Here is a 21,933-nt window from a genome sequence, read left to right as displayed (position 1 = left end):
CGGTTTTGCTACTGGTCGATGTGCGATTTTGCAAAGGCATCAACGATATGGAAAGGCCATATCTTCGCCAGTTCTCGGCGATTGTAGTATCTGTTATACTCAGCATACGTATTCTTCTCACGAAGCATTGCATGATAAAATCTCCCAAAAAAGGTAAATTTTAAATGAATTATCTCTATTATTAAACGCGCGTCATTTCAAGATGTGAGTATGTATTAGGCAGAAGGAAAAAATCAAAATTAATTTATTTTATATTTTTTGTTGCGAAATTAATAAATGCAATATTAAACATGTTCAAAAACCAAATATTTGGCATTGGCCCTAATTTTTACCATTTTATTGGCGAATTCAAATCAAAAAGTGCCCAAAGTTCGTTCGGAGTCTCTTGCAGGTGCGTGCTGTGCAAAATACAAATTGTTTACATGATCAGTTGCTGAGTTGGTTATAATGGCACTTGGTTTTAAATATCTAATGGCTTTTATTGACTAAAAGCAATCATTTTTACGTTGAATTATTTATTTAAAATTGCATATGCTTACGTTACATGCACATTTGTTAATTATTCAGTAAAATATAATGCGTAATTAAAACCAATAGAACACTTACGTTATATTCTTACATGAAACAAGTTTACGCCTATTTCCATTTAGATATACTCATAATGCAAGTGTTTGCAAGAAGACTCGATATTTAACTTTGATCAGATATACATATATGTATGTATGTATGTATGTGTAAAAAATGTATACATGTGCAATTGAAAAAGTGGAAAGGCTTTAACACAAAACCTGGTGCGCTCTTCAAAAATTACTATGGCATTTGTAAGTGTAACTCATAGTATTGTAGAATGTTTGCCCTTTTTGTAGCAATATAAAATGATTCAGTTTTGCAATGAACAAATGACTAATTTTAACTTTGAGACTAAAATTATCCTAAAAATATTGATAAACGATAAATACAAAAAAATTAAGACAAATTTTTGGAACAAAATAGATTTGTTTAGGGCGTTATAAAGCGTTAGATCTACTACTGCTAGTCATTTTGTAAATTATAATTTATGGGTCGATTTATAACTAAGTAGAAAATATTTTTAAACAAAATTTTATGAATAATTTTTCGCCTGCATGCTGCCAGCTGAAAGTGTTTTTCTATTATAATAAATATACTATAATGTCGACGAATGATATACAAAGCCCGGATTGTTAAATTTAAAACGCGCTATTTCGAATTTCAACTTTTCAGCTTTTATATCAGCTATGCGCTTAAGTTGGCGCGCAATTTCACGCGCATCATGCGTTGGAACAGCGCTTAAGCCCATCAGATGTGTTGACGTATTATGACTACTGTTGCTGGGTATCGTGTTGCATTCTGCCTGTGATACTCCCGTATTATGTATTGTAATGGTGCGTGGTGCATGTGATATTGGTGCTTTTTTAACTGAAATATGAATTTAACTTTTATAATTATATACATATGTACATAAATGCTGCAATGCAAATAAAACGTACCTTCATAGATTACTTGGTCGGAGGGTGGCTTAGTGCGCAATCGTTTTAACGGCATTTCACCATTGATAAGTTTAGTAGCAGTGGCTTGGGATGGCGTAGCTGCCGTCACTACCGTTTGTACGCCTGTTGCTACGACATTAGTAGATGTGGACGACGGTCCCAATGTATGTCGACGTTGCGTGATGAACTCCAAATGGTCTTGGTTCTGATCATCATCTGTAAGTGCTGCATTCTCTACTACAATGGTTCGATAAGTTGTAGTTGTTCCAACGTTAGCTCCTCCCGTAGTGGTAGACACAGTTGTTTGCACATTGTTCGGAATAGTATGTGTTATAATGTCTTCATGCTCTTCGCTCTCACCTTGCATTGCATCGTCGTCGTCATCACCATATATAGCTTCTTCAACGGCTGCTTGTAATTCCTTTTGCAGAGATTCTGAAGGACGCTGATGTTCCGCTTCATAGTCGGGGTCTTCGTTTTCTGATTTAAGGGTTATACTTACTGGTTCGCTCCCAGTGCCTGGGACTTTGCCGAAGAGATCAAGTGCTTTTAATTCTAGAGATGTTAATGATACATCTTTTTCACCCGAAATACTTCGTCTATATTTACAGCGGGTTGTATTTTTCCAATCGTTTAATCGCTAGAGGTAACAAAAAGTTTTTTGGAAAATTTCACCGAACAAATTAAGGAATTTATTACCTTGCGCCACTCCTCTGCAGTTAACGTTGGTCCACTGCCGCACATATTTAGTTTATCGGAAAGTTCTTTCCATTTTTTATGTAAATAATTGCTTTCCACATCGCGAGGAATGCGACCAGTCGCAAAAATACAGTCCTTTTCCATCATGTCCAAGTACATCATATATTGATTTGTGGATGTGCGCTTCTTTCGCCGATCCATCTTGTGATGTTGATCAGAACTTTCAGACGCAATTTTGATTAATATTTTGGAAGTGGATGTACAAAAATTAAGTTTATTTCACTGGATTTGCCGCAGAGCGCCCTTTTTTCTGTAAACAGTGTTTAGCTCGCTTCTGTCAATGGCTTTTCGGTTTTTCGTCAAGTTCATTTTTAACGAAAGCGCTAACTAATGCTGCCAGACTGCTGGACACAAAAAAATTTAAAATAAAACTTATAGGTTGCATTGCAGCAGTGTTGCCGTTTTATGCTAGATTTTGATTACTTTTTAACTGCTCCAAATATTTGCTACTCACTTCTCATGATGCAATCATACAAGGCAGTCTTGGGAAATTAAATCGTTCCTTCAGTACGAAATCTATATAAAAACTGTACTTTTCGATTGAAAATTGTATCGACATTTTAATTTGCTTATAAATTTGTTAGTACATGCAGCATGGATTCTTCGGTGGGAGATCTACGTCCACGAATCTCTACCTCTACATCAACTACATTCTCAATGCACTTAACCACGGCCAAGACGTACACTCATTATACACCGACTTCAGCAAGGCGTTTGACATGGTGGATCACGAAATTCTCTTAAGTAAATTAAAAAGTTATGGTGTCCGGTCAAAAGCCTTATACTGGTTCCGCTCATATCTATCGGGTAGGCGAATGCAAGTTCGCGTCAACGGTCATCTGTCAAATGAGTATGGTATAACTTCCGGTGTACCTCAAGGATCTCACTTGGGCCCTATCCTTTTCAGTATATTCATAAACGACATTGGCACGAAACTCAAATCCGAGTTCTTATTATATGCGGATGATATGAAGCTATTCAGAGCAGTAGGCGGTAATCACGACATAGACATTATAGAGAGGGATATTTTAGAAATTGAAAATTGGTGCACAACAAATAAGCTGCATCTGAATATACAAAAATGTGCTGTCATGTGTTTCTCTCGACGTCTTAATAAAGTTAGCGCTAATTATTCCTTGTGTGGTCAAACTGTGAAAATAGTCAACTCAATTAAGGATCTGGGTGTGTTTGTGGATGATAGACTCTCCTTCTCAGAGCACATTAACCACATTTCTGCACGAGCATATCGTGCGCTTGGATTCATATGTAGAAGTGGGAAAGAGTTCAGGAACCATAGAACACTCCTCAGACTATTTTCTACCTTCGTGCAGCCGATACTTGAATATTGCTCCATTGTCTGGGCACCATTTACCGAGCTCCAAATAAACAACGTCGAAAAAGTGCAACGTAAGTTTTGTAAGTTCCTGCTGTATCACTCCCAAGACGGAAGCTGTGTAAATACGAGTGATATATACAACAGGTACAATATAAAGACCTTATACAGCAGAAGGCAAATAGCGGATCTATCCTTTTTTTATAAGGTCGTAAATGGGTTGATAGATTCCCCAGAAATACTGGAGCAGTTCAGGTTCATCGGCTCTAGAGCTGATCTTCGATCGAGACGACTGCTAGATGTTACGCAATCTAACCGGAACTATATCGCCTATGGACCGTACAACAGAATAGCTAGCTTAGTCAACCGACATGCACCAAGTGTTAATTTCTTTGGAGGTTCTCACGCTGGTCTCATTCGTGTTCTAAAATCAGTTCTTTGAGTTATACATATGTACTCATTCGACATCTATTTATAATTTTTGCAATTGATAATTATTGTTAACTATTTACGTTTTTAAATTGGTACAAAATTTTACTTTTTTATTATGTGTAAAGCCGATTGGCGTTTAAATAAATAAATAAATAAATAAATACATTCCCTTCCATGATTTGATGGTATTCATATATTACACTTTTAACATAAATGTGTATTCACATATTTTAATGTCCACTTTTTAACAAAAAAAAAAATTTTAAAGTTATTATGAATGGATAAAAGAGACATCTTCTTTGAATTCAGTACTAAAATTTGACATTTTAATACTATTTCAAGTGCTTATCAAAACTTTACGACACGCACATATTGACCAGATTGGCCATTTATCTTAAAGTGATTTAATTTAAAATATTTGTATATGCGCAGTTTATACTTTAGCAAAACCCGTATAAATCCAAGATGCAATCTTTATCTTTGCTCAACATTAAAAAAATCAACAAACTTTCGTAAAAATTTCGAACTTTTTAATTAGATTTCCTAGAAATACATATTTTGAGTATGCACTTTTGTAGCCCATTCAATTTAAATAAAGTGCAAGTTCAAAAAAGCAGCGACTTTAAAGTATTATTTTTTTTTTGATGAATAAAATGCCAAGCATATAACGATAATTCCCAGCTATTTTAAACTTGCACTAAAATTGATAGGCTAAAAAACTGTAAAATATTAAAAAAAAAAATTAAAATAAAAAGTTCGAAATTTTTAAGTTGCCGATCTTTTTTATTGTACTAAGAAATAACCTATATTTTTATAAACAAATAATTATATAAATAGCAAAATCTAGTCAATATGTGAGGGTCGTAAAGTCATGATATTTAAGAAAATCTCTTTCCTAATTAACGAAGACACTGCTTCTATATGAAGCTGAATTTGACATTTTGTTTTAATGAGATTAACAGGTCTATTCTGCACGTTACCGAAGATTTTGTAACCGGAAAATTTTATTACCAAAAAATGTTACCAGTTCTTGTCACCGCGATTCTAGGAACGTTGGTAATGCAGTTAAAATATTCAGCAATTTAGCTATGAAGAATTGTGCAAATTCTGGCATTGCATATTTCACGGGGCAATACTTTGTTACCAGCTTATGAGATGGTAACAAAATTTACCGGTTACAAGAATTCACAGAATGCGAAAAGGATTTAAAAATTGACAGGAACTTTATTTACCGGTTACAAACTTTTTATTATCAGCGCAGAATAGACCTGTTAGTATCGAAAATATTATTTCCAAATTTTCCTGGGAATGTGAGGTTGATAGCACACCTTGTGCTATGTTATAATGGTTCGTTCAATACATTTTTTCAAAACTTGCAAGGGCAAAAACGAGAACTCGTTTTCTTTGCATTGTTTACTTTTAGCTCGTTTTCCAGCGAAACAAGGTGGCGTAGAACTCGCTCAAAAAATCACTCCCTTATTCTTATACCATGTTCGGAACGGCAACGAAAACATTTTGAAAACGAGTTTTGGGATTGTGGGCTGAAAGCTGTTCGCACTAGCTGTTAGTGTTTTCGTTGAAATTTCTTTGCTACGAAAAAACAAAATCAAAACCTTTGTCTTTCATTTTCTTATTATTGGGAACATTTTTCTTTTGTTCACATTTTAATTTCGCTAGTCAATTTACAATAAATCCCAGAGATGATAAATGAATTTCTAGAAATTGTACCAAACGTCTGAAAAAAATGTACCAAATCAAATAAATCAAATTTTTAACGAATTCACGAAAACAACAAATATTAAAAAAAATATATACAATTATTCAACGCTTTTTAAATAAACATCTTGTAAAAATATACATATAGTAGAATAAAAATTAGTTAAGCTTTTCACTTTCTGTGACATCGTAAGTCAGATTTTGGTTTAAAGACTCTGTACGCAATTTTCTTTCATGACACAATTTGGAGAGGATTTGATATAATTTTTTGCTTTTAATAAGAACCGAGGGTTTTTACTTGTAATCTATTTCTACGTTTAGTTTTTATCAGATTTTGAACAGAAAAGACACGTTCGAAATTTGCTGAGGAATGTGGAATAGCCAATATGCTTTGAGCGATTTTAAAAAGTTTGCAAACCTCGGGTCGTTCAGTTAGTTTTTAATTAATTTAATTTGTTCCCAAACCTCGCATATGTATATATATTCAAATTTTTTTAAGTTCTCGTGCTCCGGTAGAACACACCTTGTAATGTAAAACAAATTTAGTCGATGTTTGTATGAAGTAGAGAAGGAAGAAAGTATTTGTATAGATACGTTGCATTTCCAAATTGTACCAAAACTGTCTATGTGGTGTCAATATACTTTTTGGTTTCAAATTGTACCAAAAAAGGCACATTGTGGCAACTTTATCACCACTGATAAAAGGTGATAAAATATGACCTCCACTTCGATAAGTATATCTAAAATACTTCCCTTCCCTTCCTATAGATTTACCTTCTTTGGATTTACCTTCTTTGGCCAGACCTAAAATGCTGAAAGGCGTACAGATAAGAACAAATTGGGGTACAACTGAGAAAGAAAAAGGGGTATTTTTCAGGGGACAAATAAAACTAAATGTATTCAACAAAAAATTTATTTATTCGCTTATGGAACAACTCGACAGAACACACGTAAAAGCATGCATGCTACACTCACAGCTAACGAGTGACGCTCGAGAAAAGTTGAAAGTTGGCCATCCTTCTACTTTGTGTTGGCGTAAGCACTGCCGAATTTGGCGGGCCATATTTGCTTTTTGACAACCAATATTGACTGTGTAACTTTAGCGTAATGGACATTGTCAAAGTCAGATACAGAGTGTTCCGAAATCTCAACTTATTGCTAAAGGCCTACACAGGCATTGATTTATCGGCCAACCAGTTGGCAAACCGCTAAAAGTTGGTTGTAAATAAGGCGTGTGCAAGCAAGTTGGTCTACATTCGTCAAGTTGTTCGTCAGGTTGCCGAAAAATTAAAATCTTTTGATTTTCGAGGCAGCTTGGTCAAATTGTTGCTTTGTGTTTAGACAAGTTGACAACTCATTTGTTCTTCAGTTCGTTATGCTAGTGATAATATAGAAATTGCGGCGGTAAAAATAATAAATACAGAAAAATGGCAGCATTCTAATCATAACTTAAAAGTTGACTTCTGCTGAGGGCTAGTTTACAGGCTAACCTAATATTCGCGGCTTGCGTTTTGGTACGCATGCCGTCGAATTTTTTTTTTTGCGTCAACCGAAATTGACTTGCATGCGTTTGCATTTGATTTCATTGAGCAAAACGTCAAATCAAAATGTCACGCAGAACAAAAATTGGAAATTGAGTTAGCTTCATACGCACGCCGTTCAATTTCGGTTGATCTCATACAAGTTGCATGTGCATGAGAAATTTTTGACAATAAATTGGCGGCGTGCGTGAATATTAGGTTTGCCTGTTAGACTGCTTTTACACAGTTCAAGTATTGAATTCAATTCTGCTCGCATGTGGAAGAGAGGGGGTGAGAAGAAAAGGGACGAGTACACATGCGTCCGTACCGTCAAGTCGTTTCAACTTTCTTGCTTTGCTTTTGGCATTTTCGTTGCTTTCCATTTAAAGAACCAAAAACTTGAATTCAACAGAATTGAAACGCGTAAAAACAAATAGAAAACGCAAAAGAGAATGAGCAAGAATTGCTTTCAAGTACTTGAAACATGTAAATCGGGTGTTATGAACATTCCCAATAACATGATTTTAGGCGCAAGAGGTAGCAAAACACGTAAAACTACTTAAAATTGACTTTCTTTTCTTCGCCCATGATATATTGCGCCAATTTTTTTTTCAGCCAAGACACACTCCTAATAACGCTTGCATTCATCAAGCAAAATCAGCTGGGTTGATTAATTTTACATCATTCACCCTATTATCGGTTCTTGCTGCAAATCGAACAAAGCTGTACCATCCATTCGCCTATTCCACAGAAACGGATCGACTGAAGTTACAAAGTTTTAGAGAACAGTGCGAAAAACATTACAATTATCCAATTGAGTATTGATTTTCGCCTTACTATAAAGCAGAAATGTAATATTTGTTGTCTGAAGGAGTTTGTACATAAAGAAATTTACATATTTTGACACGGAAGGTTTGGAATATGGTCTTTGAAAAACGTGAAAATTTGCAGCGGATATCGAGATTATTCATTTGGTGCAAATGGTCGGAGAGTGAGAGAAACGCGAAGAAAATACGAATTACACCAATAACAAATTTAAAAAAATTAAAAGTATGAGGTAAAAATTATTTAAAGCGTTTAAAACATCCCGATAAGTAATTAAAGCCGAAATAAATACGTATTTGAAATTAAAAATATATCGATCAAGTCTGAACAGTTTTATCCCGGACATTTTGTGAGAAAATATCAAGCCCCCAACAATACACTCACAATTATAATTGTTATTGTAGCCGATGGTCTAGCGCGAGTCTTTCAAGTTCACATACAAGCAGAGCCCTTTCATCAAATATTCCAATAGCAAATTTTCTGTAGTTTCCGGTAATAATTCGGGACATTTAGGTATTTTACAAATAAACGACTAAAACTCCAAAAATCAAGATGTCTACCCCAGCAGTTGCTGAGGGTAGGATTGGTGGTGATTCTGGTGATAATTACATGAATTTGTCCAGCAACGTGCGATCGGCGACAGCTGGTGATTCTAGTGCACGCACATCGGCTATGTCTACTAGTAGCTCCCGGCGTGGGCGATCAAATGTTGCCCGAGTAAGCCAAGTAACTGAAGAAAGTGTTGAAAATGATGCAGGAGACGCACAAAATGCTGTAAGCTCCACATCAGGAGCCATCGAAAATACACCAGATAATGGGCATGGCGTACCGGTGCCCGCTGAAGATATAAATTTACATCGAACATTGACACCTTTAATGCGTATAAAATTATCTGAGCTTACGACAAGCAGTAGCGACACTGAAGGAGAGGAGGTCCATCAGGGTACTGCCGAAGATGGCGCGGCTGGAAATGGTGATAGCCGGCGTGCAGTCTCACCCCCACCTAATTGTGCAATTTGTTTGGGTCGTTGTAAGAATAAATGTTTCACAGATTCTTGTATGCATCAGTTTTGTTTCAAGTGCCTCTGTGAATGGAGCAAGGTAATCTTAATAATCTTAATTTAGCTTATGACTATTTATAAAACTTATTTTGGGTTGTAGGTAAAACCAGAGTGTCCCCTTTGCAAGCAAACCTTCAAATCTATCATACACAATGTTAAATCGATTGACCAATTCGAGGAGTATCATGTGCAGCCGCCCACCGTACAAATTCCACATCGTCCAATGGAGGTCACCATACGAAGTTTGCCATATATTTTTGATGCTGTCGTCGTGGAAGGGTATGTGCTGTTATTTTTTCACCATTTTCATAAAACTAAGCTTATGCTACTAAATACGTGCAATACATACATATGTATGTAAATGGGCATTTCCATGGCACTGATTCATGAAAGCAAAAAAAACCAACACCTTATTTTTAGGTTATAAATATCGACGTTTAAAGTACAAAAGCCCGTATCAACAAAATGCAAAACCGCGTATATGAGGTTGCATAAATTATTTTCTAGAGAGTAAAAATTATAATATTTCCAAATGGTTTTCTTTTTTATAAAGCAATCGCATTTCTGTCTAGTATATTTCAGGCCGAATGTGTAAGGATTGAGCCAAGAGCTTGTGTGAGTAAATAAAATTTTTGACAGCAAATGTTACGCGGTTTTGCAGTATGACGATACGCGGTTTTGTACTTTAAACGGCGATTAGTATTAATAAGGTTACTTTTTTTAATATTTCAAACCATATTGAAAATATGTGAAAACATTACTCATTACCCTTAACATAGCTAGACTAGAAGAAGAAAAGTAGTATACATCTTTTTGCAAATTACAAACTTAATTTCTAATAATATCCTAAAATCCAAAAACTAATTATTTTGAGAACTTTCGCATAAATTTTGATAAAGCAGCATTGCTCAATATTCCTTGTGCCGAAATTGTAATGCGTGTGATAAGTTAAATCATTAGTTAAATCATGATTTAACTATACTTCAAAATCGATAAGTTAACGGCTCTTAATATTAAAGTTTTATTTCGAAAGTATCGCGAGTGACGGTGGAATCACCTTATAGTAAAAGTTAAAAATATTTCAGTATTCATAAAGCTATTAAAATATAAGATTCTTGTTCTTTTGGCAATCTATTTGGCGTAAATTTAACGGCAAAAAGTCAATCGTGGATGTTTCAAATATGCATTAGCAAATTGAAAACATACTGAATAAGTCAAAAAGCTTTTATAAATTATGCTAGAAATACTTTCAGACAAACCATAAGATAAGAACCAATATGGGATCTTTTAAAGATATGACTTTGATTGTAGACAAATTTCTCTACAGACTTTTTGATTACGACCATGATACAAAAAAAAATTGTATTATGATACGACTATTACAATCTATACTTTAATAAAAATGTGTTCATTAATAATTTAAAAATGGTATAGGAAAATATATTATATCCCATATAAATATGATCCCTGTTTACGGCAGTCTTTCTGTTAGAAATTTTGTTTGTATTCAAAATATGATGTATATTGGCAAACACTTGAGAATCCCAGAAATTTCATAATTAAACATGTTCCAACGGAAAACAGGCATGACTGGGAGTTACCTCGTCGTAGAAATTCTGCTCATCGCATCCGTCCCGCTAGCAGTGGCATATTTTATCCCTCTGAAGCCTCAGCCAATGGAGAGCATGGTAGCAGTTCGAATGGAGCCAGCATGTATAATCACCTTGTTTACCGTAATGAACTTCTGGATATGTATCGCCAGGAAGCACCAGATGCCATAGCAACCAGTGGCACATTGAGTCAACTATGGCGCCGTTTTATATACGATAGACGTCTCTTTGCATTACCAGTTTGTGATATAACCGGACGATTCCGAGAAAGTACAGCCAGGTTCTACAGGTGTGTACAACAATATAAGTTTTGTCTTCATAGCATTATTAATGTTTTTTTATTTAACGTTAGGGATAATCCTGCACAAGTACATCGGCTAATGCCATGGATTAATCGTGACATTGTGTGTTTGCTGCGCAATACTGAACATGATGTTTCATCGTTACTAGAACGCATCAATGAAAGCCTTCTGCAGACCAACATTCTATCGCCTGCATTCCGTCGACGTCTACAACCTTATCTCGGTACAAAAACTTCACACTTCATTCATGAGCTTAACAATTTTGCACGTTCTCCGTATGATATGATTGGTTATGACAGAGCAGTTCACTATTTGCCACAAGCTCCCGAAGAGATCGTCATAGAATTCTCGTCATCCGCATCGTCTGATGACGAAAATGCATCGAATGATAATGAACGTAGTACACGTAGCCGCAATTCTCGAGTTCGAAATGATGGTGAATTTCGCGTGCTATCACGGTCGGGCAACTCTTCCGTATCTGGTTCAGTTGGGGCGTTGCTTTCCTTTACGGTTAGCACTACCTCAGAGGGTACAGAAGCGCCCGGCGTTACAGTGTCCATAAATGGCCGCAGTGGACAATCAGCTGCAATTAATTTAAGTACACATAATCGCGTAAGTAGCGATATCATAGATCTAGATGATTCTGAGGTACCATATGAGGGGGGAACTTCGCGTGCAACAAACGACCCTGGCTCCTCAACATCGGCAGCAGCACCAACATCTGCAAACGAAGAAATGGCATCTACGAGTGCAGCTGCTAACAGACCTTTACCCACCGTTACAGAAAATATTGAACTCACTTCGAGTAGCAGTGATGAATGTGAGTTTGTATTGGAGCGCAAACCACCACATCTCCGAACTCCCGAACTTGTGAGCCTGAATTCGGAAAGCGATTCTGATGTGGTATTCGTTGAGGAGTCAAAACCTCGGCGTAAATCAACTTATCTGAGTAGCGCTGCTGAAGATCAGGAAGAGTGTGAGAACTCTAATAAAAAGTCAACAAATCAAAATCCTACAGTAGCAGAAGGATCTGCGCAAGCTTCTGCCGATCGCGAGGAACTATATAATATTGGTGCTAGTACCTCGACAGGCCTCCGTTCATCTGGTGCCGGACGAGGCATAAAAGAGATGTATGAGCGTTCACGGCGCAGCGTATCAACTCGCCGCAAACGTAATTTGCGAAGCAACAGGGCTAACGATGAAGCGCAGGCGAAAACATCGACCACTGTCCATAGGGGCAAAAGAATATATGAAAGTAGCTGTACGTCGTCTTATTCATCGTCATGTACTAGTGACAGTGACGATGAGGATTTCAGCGTTCAAAGGCAACGTTCGAAATCACGGCGAACCTCTAAAAGGGCGAAACCCACCAGATCTAGAAGGAAAGTGGCAACACAACAAAACAACCGCAGGGGAAATAGCCGTGGCCGCAACAGCACAAGTAGTCGTAAACGACAAGTTAGCTCGAGCACCAATAAACAACAAAGCGAAGATGCGAAACGCTTTAAAGTTGAGGCCAGGAGCTCAGACTCTGAATATTCGAGTGACGATAGCCAAAGTTTAATTCAACTCCAGCGCCGTTTGCAAGCGCTCAAAGATAGGGAAAAACAAGGCGCTACATTGGAAAATATTGATAAAACCCTTTCCTACTTAATCGAGTGCGACAGGGACAATGAATCATCAATTTCCACTGCAAATGCCAATAACAGCACCGATCAAATGCCAACTGGTTCACAGCAGCTGGAGAACGTTATGCAGCCGGATGAATTTCAGGATTTGAAGCCGATGACGAAACAAGAAAATTTCGATAGTGAATCCCAAAATGAGAATAGTGTACCATCGGATTGTGGACGGCAACGATTGTTCGAGGCAGCGGAGGAAAGTTTAGATGTTGCACAAAATGTATGTCCCACATCCACAAACGAATGCGAAGTAGCGGCTGCTAATATTGCAATAGAAGAAGAAAACACATTTTCTTCTACGGTAACGCAAACAACGACTGCCACCACAGTTACCACAACACCGGCAAATAATCGCTCGATTTCGCGTGCTTCGGCAACAACCAACAATACTAATGACAATGACAACGACAATGGAAATGAAAATTGTAATGATAACGATAATTACAACACCTCTGAAACTTCATCAACGTCCTCATCTTCTACAGACACTTCGGTATCGTCGCCTTCATTATTTTCAGCCTCTAGTGGCGGCGAAGAGGAAGACGGCGACGATAATGATAGAAATAATGATGATAATGACGAGGATGGCAACTCCTTGGGACTACAGCAGTTGTTGGATTCCGCATCTCTGGGTGATGCTTGGCTTGTGCACCAGCTTGGTAATTCAGGGGCGGACAACGAGATGGAGGTATCCACGGCACAGCATGCAAATGACGATGAAAACGGGAGTAATGATAGATCAGACTTATCACCGCAACATGTAGAAGAAGAAGCACTTTCATTGCCAGATATTGAAAATGATGTTGGTGGCATTTTTTTGAACCAGCACGATTCGAGCCTCGTTTTGCCATTCAACTATGATGCCGAAGGGAGTCAAAGCGATAATGAGTGACAAATAGATGAATTGTAATGTTTACTAGATTTTGAATCTTTCCAAGGTCAAGAGGAATAATTAAAATCCTTTGTTAAATGATTCGGTCTAATCGCAGGAATTCGATTTGGTATTTTTCTACAAGTACTACCCACATAACTGTCGCAAGAAATTCCAAAATTACTGAGCAGATTGTATGTACGATATTTGAGACAAAATAACTCCCTTGTAACACACACAATGCGACTGTAGATCATAAATTATAGTTTTAATGTTTTACTCTTAAGGAAGCATATTTTACATAAATAGTTTTTTGTTACGGTATTTTTCTCCACTAAAACTGTTGGACTATCATGATCTAAAATAGTTGTAGTGGGGGAAAAATTGGCTCGATCTGTAAAAATTTATTACTTACCAGTGCTGTATAATTAATTTTTAACTTACGTTGCTAAAATGAGCATAATATAATATAGGAAGATGCCAAAAAGTTGGTTTTTTTAACGAAAATCCATGCGTTATTAAGACACTAAACGCAAACCAACAGAGTGTCACCCACATCGAGCGCAACTAGAGCAGAGTTCATGCGAATGTTATACAAAGAGCAGAATCTCAAAATGCAGAAATTTTATATGCCGGATGCATCGAGCTCATGTGCGGTGTACGGGTATGAGCAAGCGTGTTAGCAAGGAATTAAAAAAAAAAAAAATATACTCTAATTCTTAAGTTTATTTGTCGTTAATTATAGATGCGAGCGTAATACTGAATAAAAACTAAATACAAATGATTCTACACTACGTATGTTCATCAAGTGTAAACAATTGCGACGGCAATACGTTGGTTATTATTTTAAGCGAATTGGGACTATACATTTTGCTTAATATCTAATGGTGTAGGATCTTGCATCTAATAATCTATTTAGGGCAACTAAGTTAATACCTGTCAGATTGGGTTTTATGCACTGTTAGAATTAAAATAGTTATTTTTAAGTGATTATGGCTATGTTCTGCTAAGCTTTCTCTGGGCAACATCTTTCACGGGAAGTGAACATTATTGTAAGTCATTCCAGCTACTCGTTTTTTTCCGAAAAAAAGATTATTAATTAAATGAATTGCAACACAAATACATTAGTTGACTGGTCACCACGCCTCCATGGCCAAGCTATTAAAACACTATTACAAAATCAAACAATTACATTGGGATCTTGAACCATACAAACAAGTACATATGTTAAATAAACTCTAAACAAAAACACTTAGATTCTAAGTTGCAAGAAATCGGAATGTAAGAAGTTGTACAAAACCAATGCACACAAAATATTCTGCATACAAACATACATATATACACTTAGTTGTAAGGCACGTTAAAACACAAAGAAAACTACACTACAGTGAGACTCCAGACATTTAAGTTTAGCATATAATTTTACTTCAGTGGAATAATTATTAGATTTTTTATTAAGAGTTGCTTAAATGTATTATATGTCGATAAATGACTATAATACTAATATAAACATATACATACTATGAAGGGTTATAACGTAAATTATACACAAAAACCAAGTATTTCCATCAACAAAAAAAGTAAGACTCCTAAGAGAAACTTTCATCTGTATATTCGATTCGTATGCGTTAATAAATGTAAGAAAATATCACAAATAATTGTAAATTTTTTTCGTGGTTGTAGCGGCTTAGCACTTCAAAGATCAGTTGAGATCCTTAGCAGTCGCCTAGCTCAAATAATGGTCGGTCCAAAAACACACAGTTGCGAAGGGTTTACATCAAAGAGCAAGGGCGGTTAGCGGAGTAGATTTAAGTGGGCGGGTGAAAAAGTGGTTGGTATCGTATGGGGTTCCTTCACAAATATTTGGAACGATTCTGGAAAGGTGCAGGTCGTAACTATGACAGCGTGATTCAGGCTGAAGAAGGTGTTGAAAACCTTTCGGGAAATGATCTTAAAAATCTGTCGATACACTTTTGGGTTCAAAGGTCGAAATGCCTTCTGACGGAAGCAACCAAGTAGAAATCGCTAGCATGCACAGCGATTGCTTCTGGTGACTAAATGGTTGACATCAGAAGGGGTATTCACTATCCGGTGCATACTGTTTAGCATGGTGCATAGATAGCATAAATAGCATGATTGTTGTTGTTTCATGTGTTCAAACAACAAAAAAAATTAGCCAATCATGCTATATTTATATTTATGCTATCTATGCAGGAGAAGCTCGGCCAAACATTAACATATGTGTAAGCGCCAATCTATTATTATTATTATTGCACCATGCTAGACAGCATGCACCGGATCGTGAATACCCCTAATGGTTCTTCGTCTTTACCCCAAGCGCTGGCTTACAGCTGTGTCTCCATCAATTGTTATCATAAGGAATTCCCGAACAAGCACTTGCTCAAACTCAGCCGCCTTTAACAGCCTCATTGCGTAGGTCGTAAATTAGGCTAAATTGTACGACTCGACAACAGTAGCATTGTCTATTGTCGTAATGAAATAAGTAAACGACCAAAATCGTCGAAAACTATACAGTGCTGCCAAGTTTTTCCGTTTTAATACACTAGTCGAGTGGAAATTTTAGGCAATGACGTGCAATTTTCGATACGATTCGACTCTCGAAAAACGACTGGCATTCGATACGACTCTCGCAATGAGGGTGTAAGTTCGTCAGAAGGCATCTCTGCGAATTCACAAATATGATCCAAATGTACATCGTATCACTACTGGTCCCCACGCAGTACCGACAGGTTAAGAACCACTTATTTATTTATTTATTTACGCGCTGTAGGCCGGATGGACGAATACTTTAATCTGCATCGATAGAACCTCGTAGCTTTGGCGAAACTAACGTTTGGCTAGAGTAACAGTTAAAACTCTTACTTATACAATAAATGTATGTCTGGTTTGTGAAGGTACCGCAAACGACACCAACCAGCTATTCAGACGTCCGCTTAAACTCACTCATCTAACACCCCCTTGCTGCGGTTTGCTTTCCAGAATCTTCGAGTTCTTGATGTTCCAACGACATGGGAACCTAGCGGCACTTCCTTCTGCTTATGTGTTAAATCGAGTAGTAGTGGTTTTGTAGGACTTTTTGCAGTGAAGAAGTGAGAAAATTCTATTACCAGGTGGCATTATTGAATAATAATCAGAGAGATTTTTTTTGATTTTGGGGGAGTTTCGTTAAATAAAAATTAATTAAAGTTGGGAAGAAGACACTATCTCTTTGGTTCAATGTTTAATCACTTAGAAGATCACAAACGTTTGTTTTCCACCCAGATAACTCGCAGTCCAACGCTTTAATTATTTTCAATAGATTTGGTATTGGAAAATATACCACAAACTCCCATGCGGAAGCATTAATAAAAAACTGTTTCACTGTGTCCAAATAGAGGATGAGCAACGCCGAAAAAGGGAAGTGCAACAATTGAAATATGGTTACACAATTTATATTAAATTGAGTTAAATTGAATACGAAATAAATAAATTTGAAGTGAATGTAATCAGACATGTCTCCGGAAATCTGTTAGATATCCGTCAGACTCGTCGGCAAATAAGTCAGAATTCCCCATGATTATTTGGTCAGACATCGTATTACGATTGTTTAATTGGTTCGTAAAATATACGTGATTAAGTGCAAAAGAATACATTGATGGTAACAAGACACCCACGAGCCAAAGTAAATACGTATAAACTCAATATAGCGGAACTTAACCATTAAAAGCTATATGATTGTAAAAACACCCATGTCTAAGGACATTTATTATAATTTTTATTTTATTAGTAACCTCCTGACTTAAGCATGCCAGAAGTTGGAGAAATGGCCAAAACTTTACAAATGCTTTCGTATATAGACTTAGAAGTGCAGTATAAAAAATGCGGATCGGAAGAGTGCTATCAGTTTGTTGGAATGTCTAAGAGCTGATGGTATTCAAACCATTTAGCTAAACGTGGACATCGCTCTTCGTATATGTATGTGTGTGTACTCCCGCCATCAACAGCTAGGTGGTCACTAACGCCGCATTTGATCTGATCAAAATTGTTCGATGAAAGACGGCACTAATGAGGATTAACGAGCCGCGAGGTAGTGGGTTCGAGACGCATGGGCAGCAGAATTTTCATTTCATTTATTTTTACTATCGATCTGCATTTTTAGTTTTTCTATAGCCAAACGGTTGGTATACTCGATGTGTTCTAATTCATTCGATTATTACGATCGAACCTGATCCCATGATAAAAGCATAGTAAGGTAAAACCGTTCTCTCAATGCGTCGGCCATGATTTTTTTTTGAAGTTTGCCAACATTTTAAAATCGTATAAAATTGAGAGTAAAAAAAGGAATTGTTCAAAGTTGTTGTTGTTTGAGATTGAAAATGAGAATGTGTGTGTGTGAGTTTGTGTGTAAAATTTTAAAATTAAATTGCTTGCAAACGTCAAGAATTTGAAAAATTCCTCTCAGCGGTTCTACCTTCCTATTTTTTTTATCATGCCTGATCCTACGAAATTGTAGTGTGCAGCTCTCTCAAGCTCTCGCTAAGCTTGTTTGCGTACTTGTACAATAGATCCCACTTGGTCCTTTGGGCTAGTGCTGTAATCGGAAGTTCCTCTGATTCGTATTACTTAATCAGGATCAACTGCAGTTAATTCCCGAGCTCTGTATTAACGAGTTAATTTTGTCGTATTTATATGGAACAACAGTCAAAAGCAATCCTATCGCCCATGGGCGTGGCCAGGTAGGGGAACTTCCCAAAATTGTTCCTATATGTTCAAAAATAGTACCAGGATATGCTAGCTTAGAAAATAAATTATTCTTCACAAAGAAAGTTCTTTACTCAAGGCTTTTAAGTGCTTAAATAGTAAAAATGAAACTCAGTTAGAGTTACAATATTTTTCGGTCGAAAAACTCTGGTTCTCTTCAGAAAACTTCCAACAATAATACCCAATTTTTTATTTAATCATTACTGCCGATTTTTTATTGATCCCCCCTTTGCATATTCTGGGGATTTTGGCTGACATATAAAATATTGGGTGTTAATGTAGGGAGTCTCCTGAATAGAAACAGAGTTTTCCGAACGAAAAATATTGATTTTCAAGAATTCTAAACCGTTTTCACGAAAAGTTGTATTTTCCCCGTATAAAATACGCGGAAAACTTTGCGAGCATTGAGCGTCCTCTAAATGATTTCAAAAAAAGGCGGTATATTTTTCGGTATAGAACAATCCTAGGGGGTGAGAGCATAAAAATTCTGACTTTGCTTTTTCACATGCATTTTTGGACCACCCTAATATACATACATAGCGTCATCTTAATTCACAAAGGCCTTAACCAAAAGCAAAAAACATTACAAACAGAGTATCACACACAGTTAGGGCTTTTTACTAACACTTCACTTTAACAAATCCTACCAAAATCTGTGAAAAATATAGTTTCGAAAAAAGTGTTGGTTAGGGTATGCGGGTGCGCGCTTGCTCGCATATTATTAGATGAAGCTGTCATTTAAATAGTTACCACAACATCTTATACATACATATCTCTCAAATCGCAATTATCTACATTTCAGCAGGTTGGAAATGGTTAAAAAGACGTTCAGGCGGATAAATCAGATTCCTTTTGCGGAGCCGGCTAAAAAGAAATAAATTGAATTACACAGTTGCTTGCCGCACCTCAAAGGCAGCATTATTATTTTTATTTATCTTTATATTTCATTTGATATAAAAAGCATCGTGATTGTATGTACATACATATTGTGCTTTAATACATTGTATATAAAATTGGATAACATCTCCAATCAAAAAAAAGGATAATTCCATTATCTTTCATTACTTTTTAAATTTGAAGAAATGTTTGTTCTTCATTCGCTGGCGCCAACAAGACAAAATGGGATTATAACCCTCAGGCAGTAGAATTCTGCTTTCTGTGTTGCCAAAGAAGGGGGGCTGACCACCTTTTGCAGAGAACACCTTTCCCCCTTCGCCCCTCCATAGCACCGAAAATATGAGTTTGCACCAAAAAAATTGTATACCATTAAATGAGGAAAAAAAGGCGGATTACGCCCATTTTTCTTTTTTAATAACAATCGGGGGGTTATATTCGATGTAAATAAGCTAGTTTAAATTAAATAATTAAATCAAATTCGTTTTTGTTTTAAAATGCCACCAATCACTATTATCCACACCATTTTTGAAATTTAGCTCCCATTTTAGGAAGTGTGATTGAATTCTTCCCCTTTTTCTCCTGCTTCCATAAATCATTCCCGTTGGTTGGGAGTGCCAAATTTTAGAAAAAAGCTACTTACAAAACCTTTAATAATTGAATCATGATAAAATATGCACTGAACAAATTTGCCCCTTTGTCAGAACTGAGAGGAAAATAAAATTAAAATAAAGGTTTTAAAAATATGATTTACTTCCATTTGTCCACATCGCAATCAAGTACTTAACCATTAAAATCACCACAAAGCAAGAATCATCCCTGCAAACCAAAGTTTCCGAATTCTTAACGAAATCTTTACGATTTTCTCATTGCTGAACGAATTCGTTAAGAAATTCCTGTACGAAAAATAAAGAAAATTCTGGAAAAAAACTGCAGGAAATTCTTCACATAGCAGCATTATTTTCATTGATTTTTGATGAAAGAAAACGTAGAAATATAAAGAAAACTTAGAAATATAAGAAAAAAAACGTACATAACGCTACCTTAGAGTGAAAAGTTGCTAAGTCAGTTTTTACAAATTTTACAGGAGAGCGCAAAAACTTATCAAAGCCATTTTCTTTAAGCAAAGAAAACTCCATAAGAATCAGAGGGATTCGATCTTTATTAAAAGATTTCGTGTTATAAATATTGGCCTTAACGGATTTTCGGTGCCTCTTTTGGATTCAGAAAATGTGCCTTTCATCGAATATAAACGAAAGAAAATAAAAAAAGTACCTTAATGTTTTTCGAAGCGATGCATTTTTAATTTCTCTTTACTTAACCGTTTTTTACCCTAAACTACCGATAATTTTCTCATTTTTATCTCCTGTTTTTTGAATGAAAATGTTAGGTCCATTCGTATGACATGGCCGAGACAACGGAGCCGCGTACCACTCGTCACGTAAAAACGCATTTTTCGGATTATGACATACGTGAACGTACTTATTGTCCCATACCATATAGTACTACATAATTTGGTATATGTACATATGTATATGGTATTTAATGGACTGGTGCGAGCAAAAGATAATAAGCACAAATTTTAATCTGGCACAAAAAATTTTTTAGAGCATAACAACACAGTTTTGCTATTAGCAATCAAAATTCTAAAAAAAACGGATTTTCGGCCCACGCTAATGTCCAAGTATGGACGAGTACGGCCGTGTATGATATGGCGTATGAGTAACATTATTTAATGTTCCTATTTTTTACAAAAAATTACTGCACATTTGCATTTTACAATTAAAACTTGATCCTTTGGAAAAAGAATAAGCTTTAGTACGAATAAAAAAAATAGTTGTTATTTTTTTAATTTTTTCATTGCCTAAGTTTTTTCCATAAAAATGAAGTATCTTGGGAAAATGACCTGATCCGGAAAACTGTATACAGATTTATAATCTACGACCCAATATTATTTAAGTTTACTCGTTTCGGAGTTTTTTGTGTAATTTTTCGTACAGTGTAATTAGCTTAGTTACAGTAAATAATATGAAATATTGTACAATTTCGCAAAGTGTCAGAAAAATTCTATGCAAATCGATGTACATATGCCTCGAAAGAAGAGGAGAAGATGCCTGTAGTTCAGGGTTACCAATTCTAATTTTTGCCACATCGGCGATTCAGGCGGTTTTGCAACTGCTCGATGGGCGGTTTTACAGTCGTCCTCTTCCAGGCAACTGCGCCATAAGAGGACCGATAGAATGTTCAGCCTTACTGCGTGAATTCCGATAGGACAGTGACCCGTTAAAACCTCCACCAGAAGTGAGAGCTGTGGCTTAGTGAGTGTGAGGAGTGCCCTCGACTGCCCCCGGTCCACACTCGGCCAAAAGGACTTTTTGCGATCGCGCATGTTGTGGTATTCGCCCAGCGCTCGCTGAGCTGACATGAGGCCCACTCTGTCCAGGAGTGTACCGCAAGTGATCAGTGGCACCCCCAGCCGCTCTTTATCCGGTGATAACGCTTCACAGGTTCCTTCCCTGGCCAGCTAGTCAGCCACGCAGTTCCCCCCCAATGTCGCTGTGACCCGGAACCTAAGTAAGCCTAATGCAGAAGTATTCCGACGCGGCCGAAAGAGAGAGCAGACATTCCTTAACCAAGTTAGAGCGCACCCCATAGCCGC

The 21,933-nt window shown here is 36.6% G+C and overlaps 2 protein-coding genes across 3 annotated transcripts; one reads left to right on the top strand and one right to left on the bottom strand.

The window, feature by feature from the left end:
* Positions 1 to 287: 287 nt before the first annotated feature.
* LOC118742860 lies at positions 288 to 2,567 on the bottom strand. 2 transcript variants are annotated; one of them, XM_036475263.1, is made up of 4 exons: positions 2,208 to 2,567; positions 2,011 to 2,148; positions 1,509 to 1,953; positions 288 to 1,437 (listed from the first exon to the last, which is right to left on the bottom strand). In XM_036475263.1, exons 1-4 carry the CDS (start codon positions 2,406 to 2,408, stop codon positions 1,166 to 1,168), a joined length of 1,056 nt encoding a protein of 351 aa, XP_036331156.1. In that variant the 5' UTR covers positions 2,409 to 2,567; the 3' UTR covers positions 288 to 1,165. The 2 variants fall into 2 exon arrangements, with proteins under 2 accessions (XP_036331156.1, XP_036331155.1); XM_036475262.1 differs by having other exon boundaries at positions 1,509 to 2,148; positions 2,208 to 2,408.
* Positions 2,568 to 7,983: 5,416 nt separating this feature from the next.
* LOC118742856 (E3 ubiquitin-protein ligase Topors) lies at positions 7,984 to 15,733 on the top strand. Its single transcript, XM_036475257.1, has 4 exons — positions 7,984 to 9,194; positions 9,255 to 9,433; positions 10,739 to 11,053; positions 11,117 to 15,733. The coding sequence occupies exons 1-4, from the start codon at positions 8,646 to 8,648 to the stop codon at positions 13,638 to 13,640; spliced, it is 3,567 nt and encodes a 1,188-aa protein (XP_036331150.1). The 5' UTR covers positions 7,984 to 8,645; the 3' UTR covers positions 13,641 to 15,733.
* The last annotated feature ends 6,200 nt before the right edge of the window (positions 15,734 to 21,933 follow it).

Source organism: Rhagoletis pomonella, unplaced genomic scaffold (genome assembly GCF_013731165.1).
Source record: "Rhagoletis pomonella isolate Grant_MI unplaced genomic scaffold, Rhpom_1.0 Rhpom_scaffold_00007, whole genome shotgun sequence".
In the NCBI taxonomy this organism is placed as follows: domain Eukaryota; kingdom Metazoa; phylum Arthropoda; class Insecta; order Diptera; family Tephritidae; genus Rhagoletis; species Rhagoletis pomonella.
Note: the sequence above shows the minus strand (reverse complement) of the source record. Positions and strands in the feature narration are given on the sequence as shown.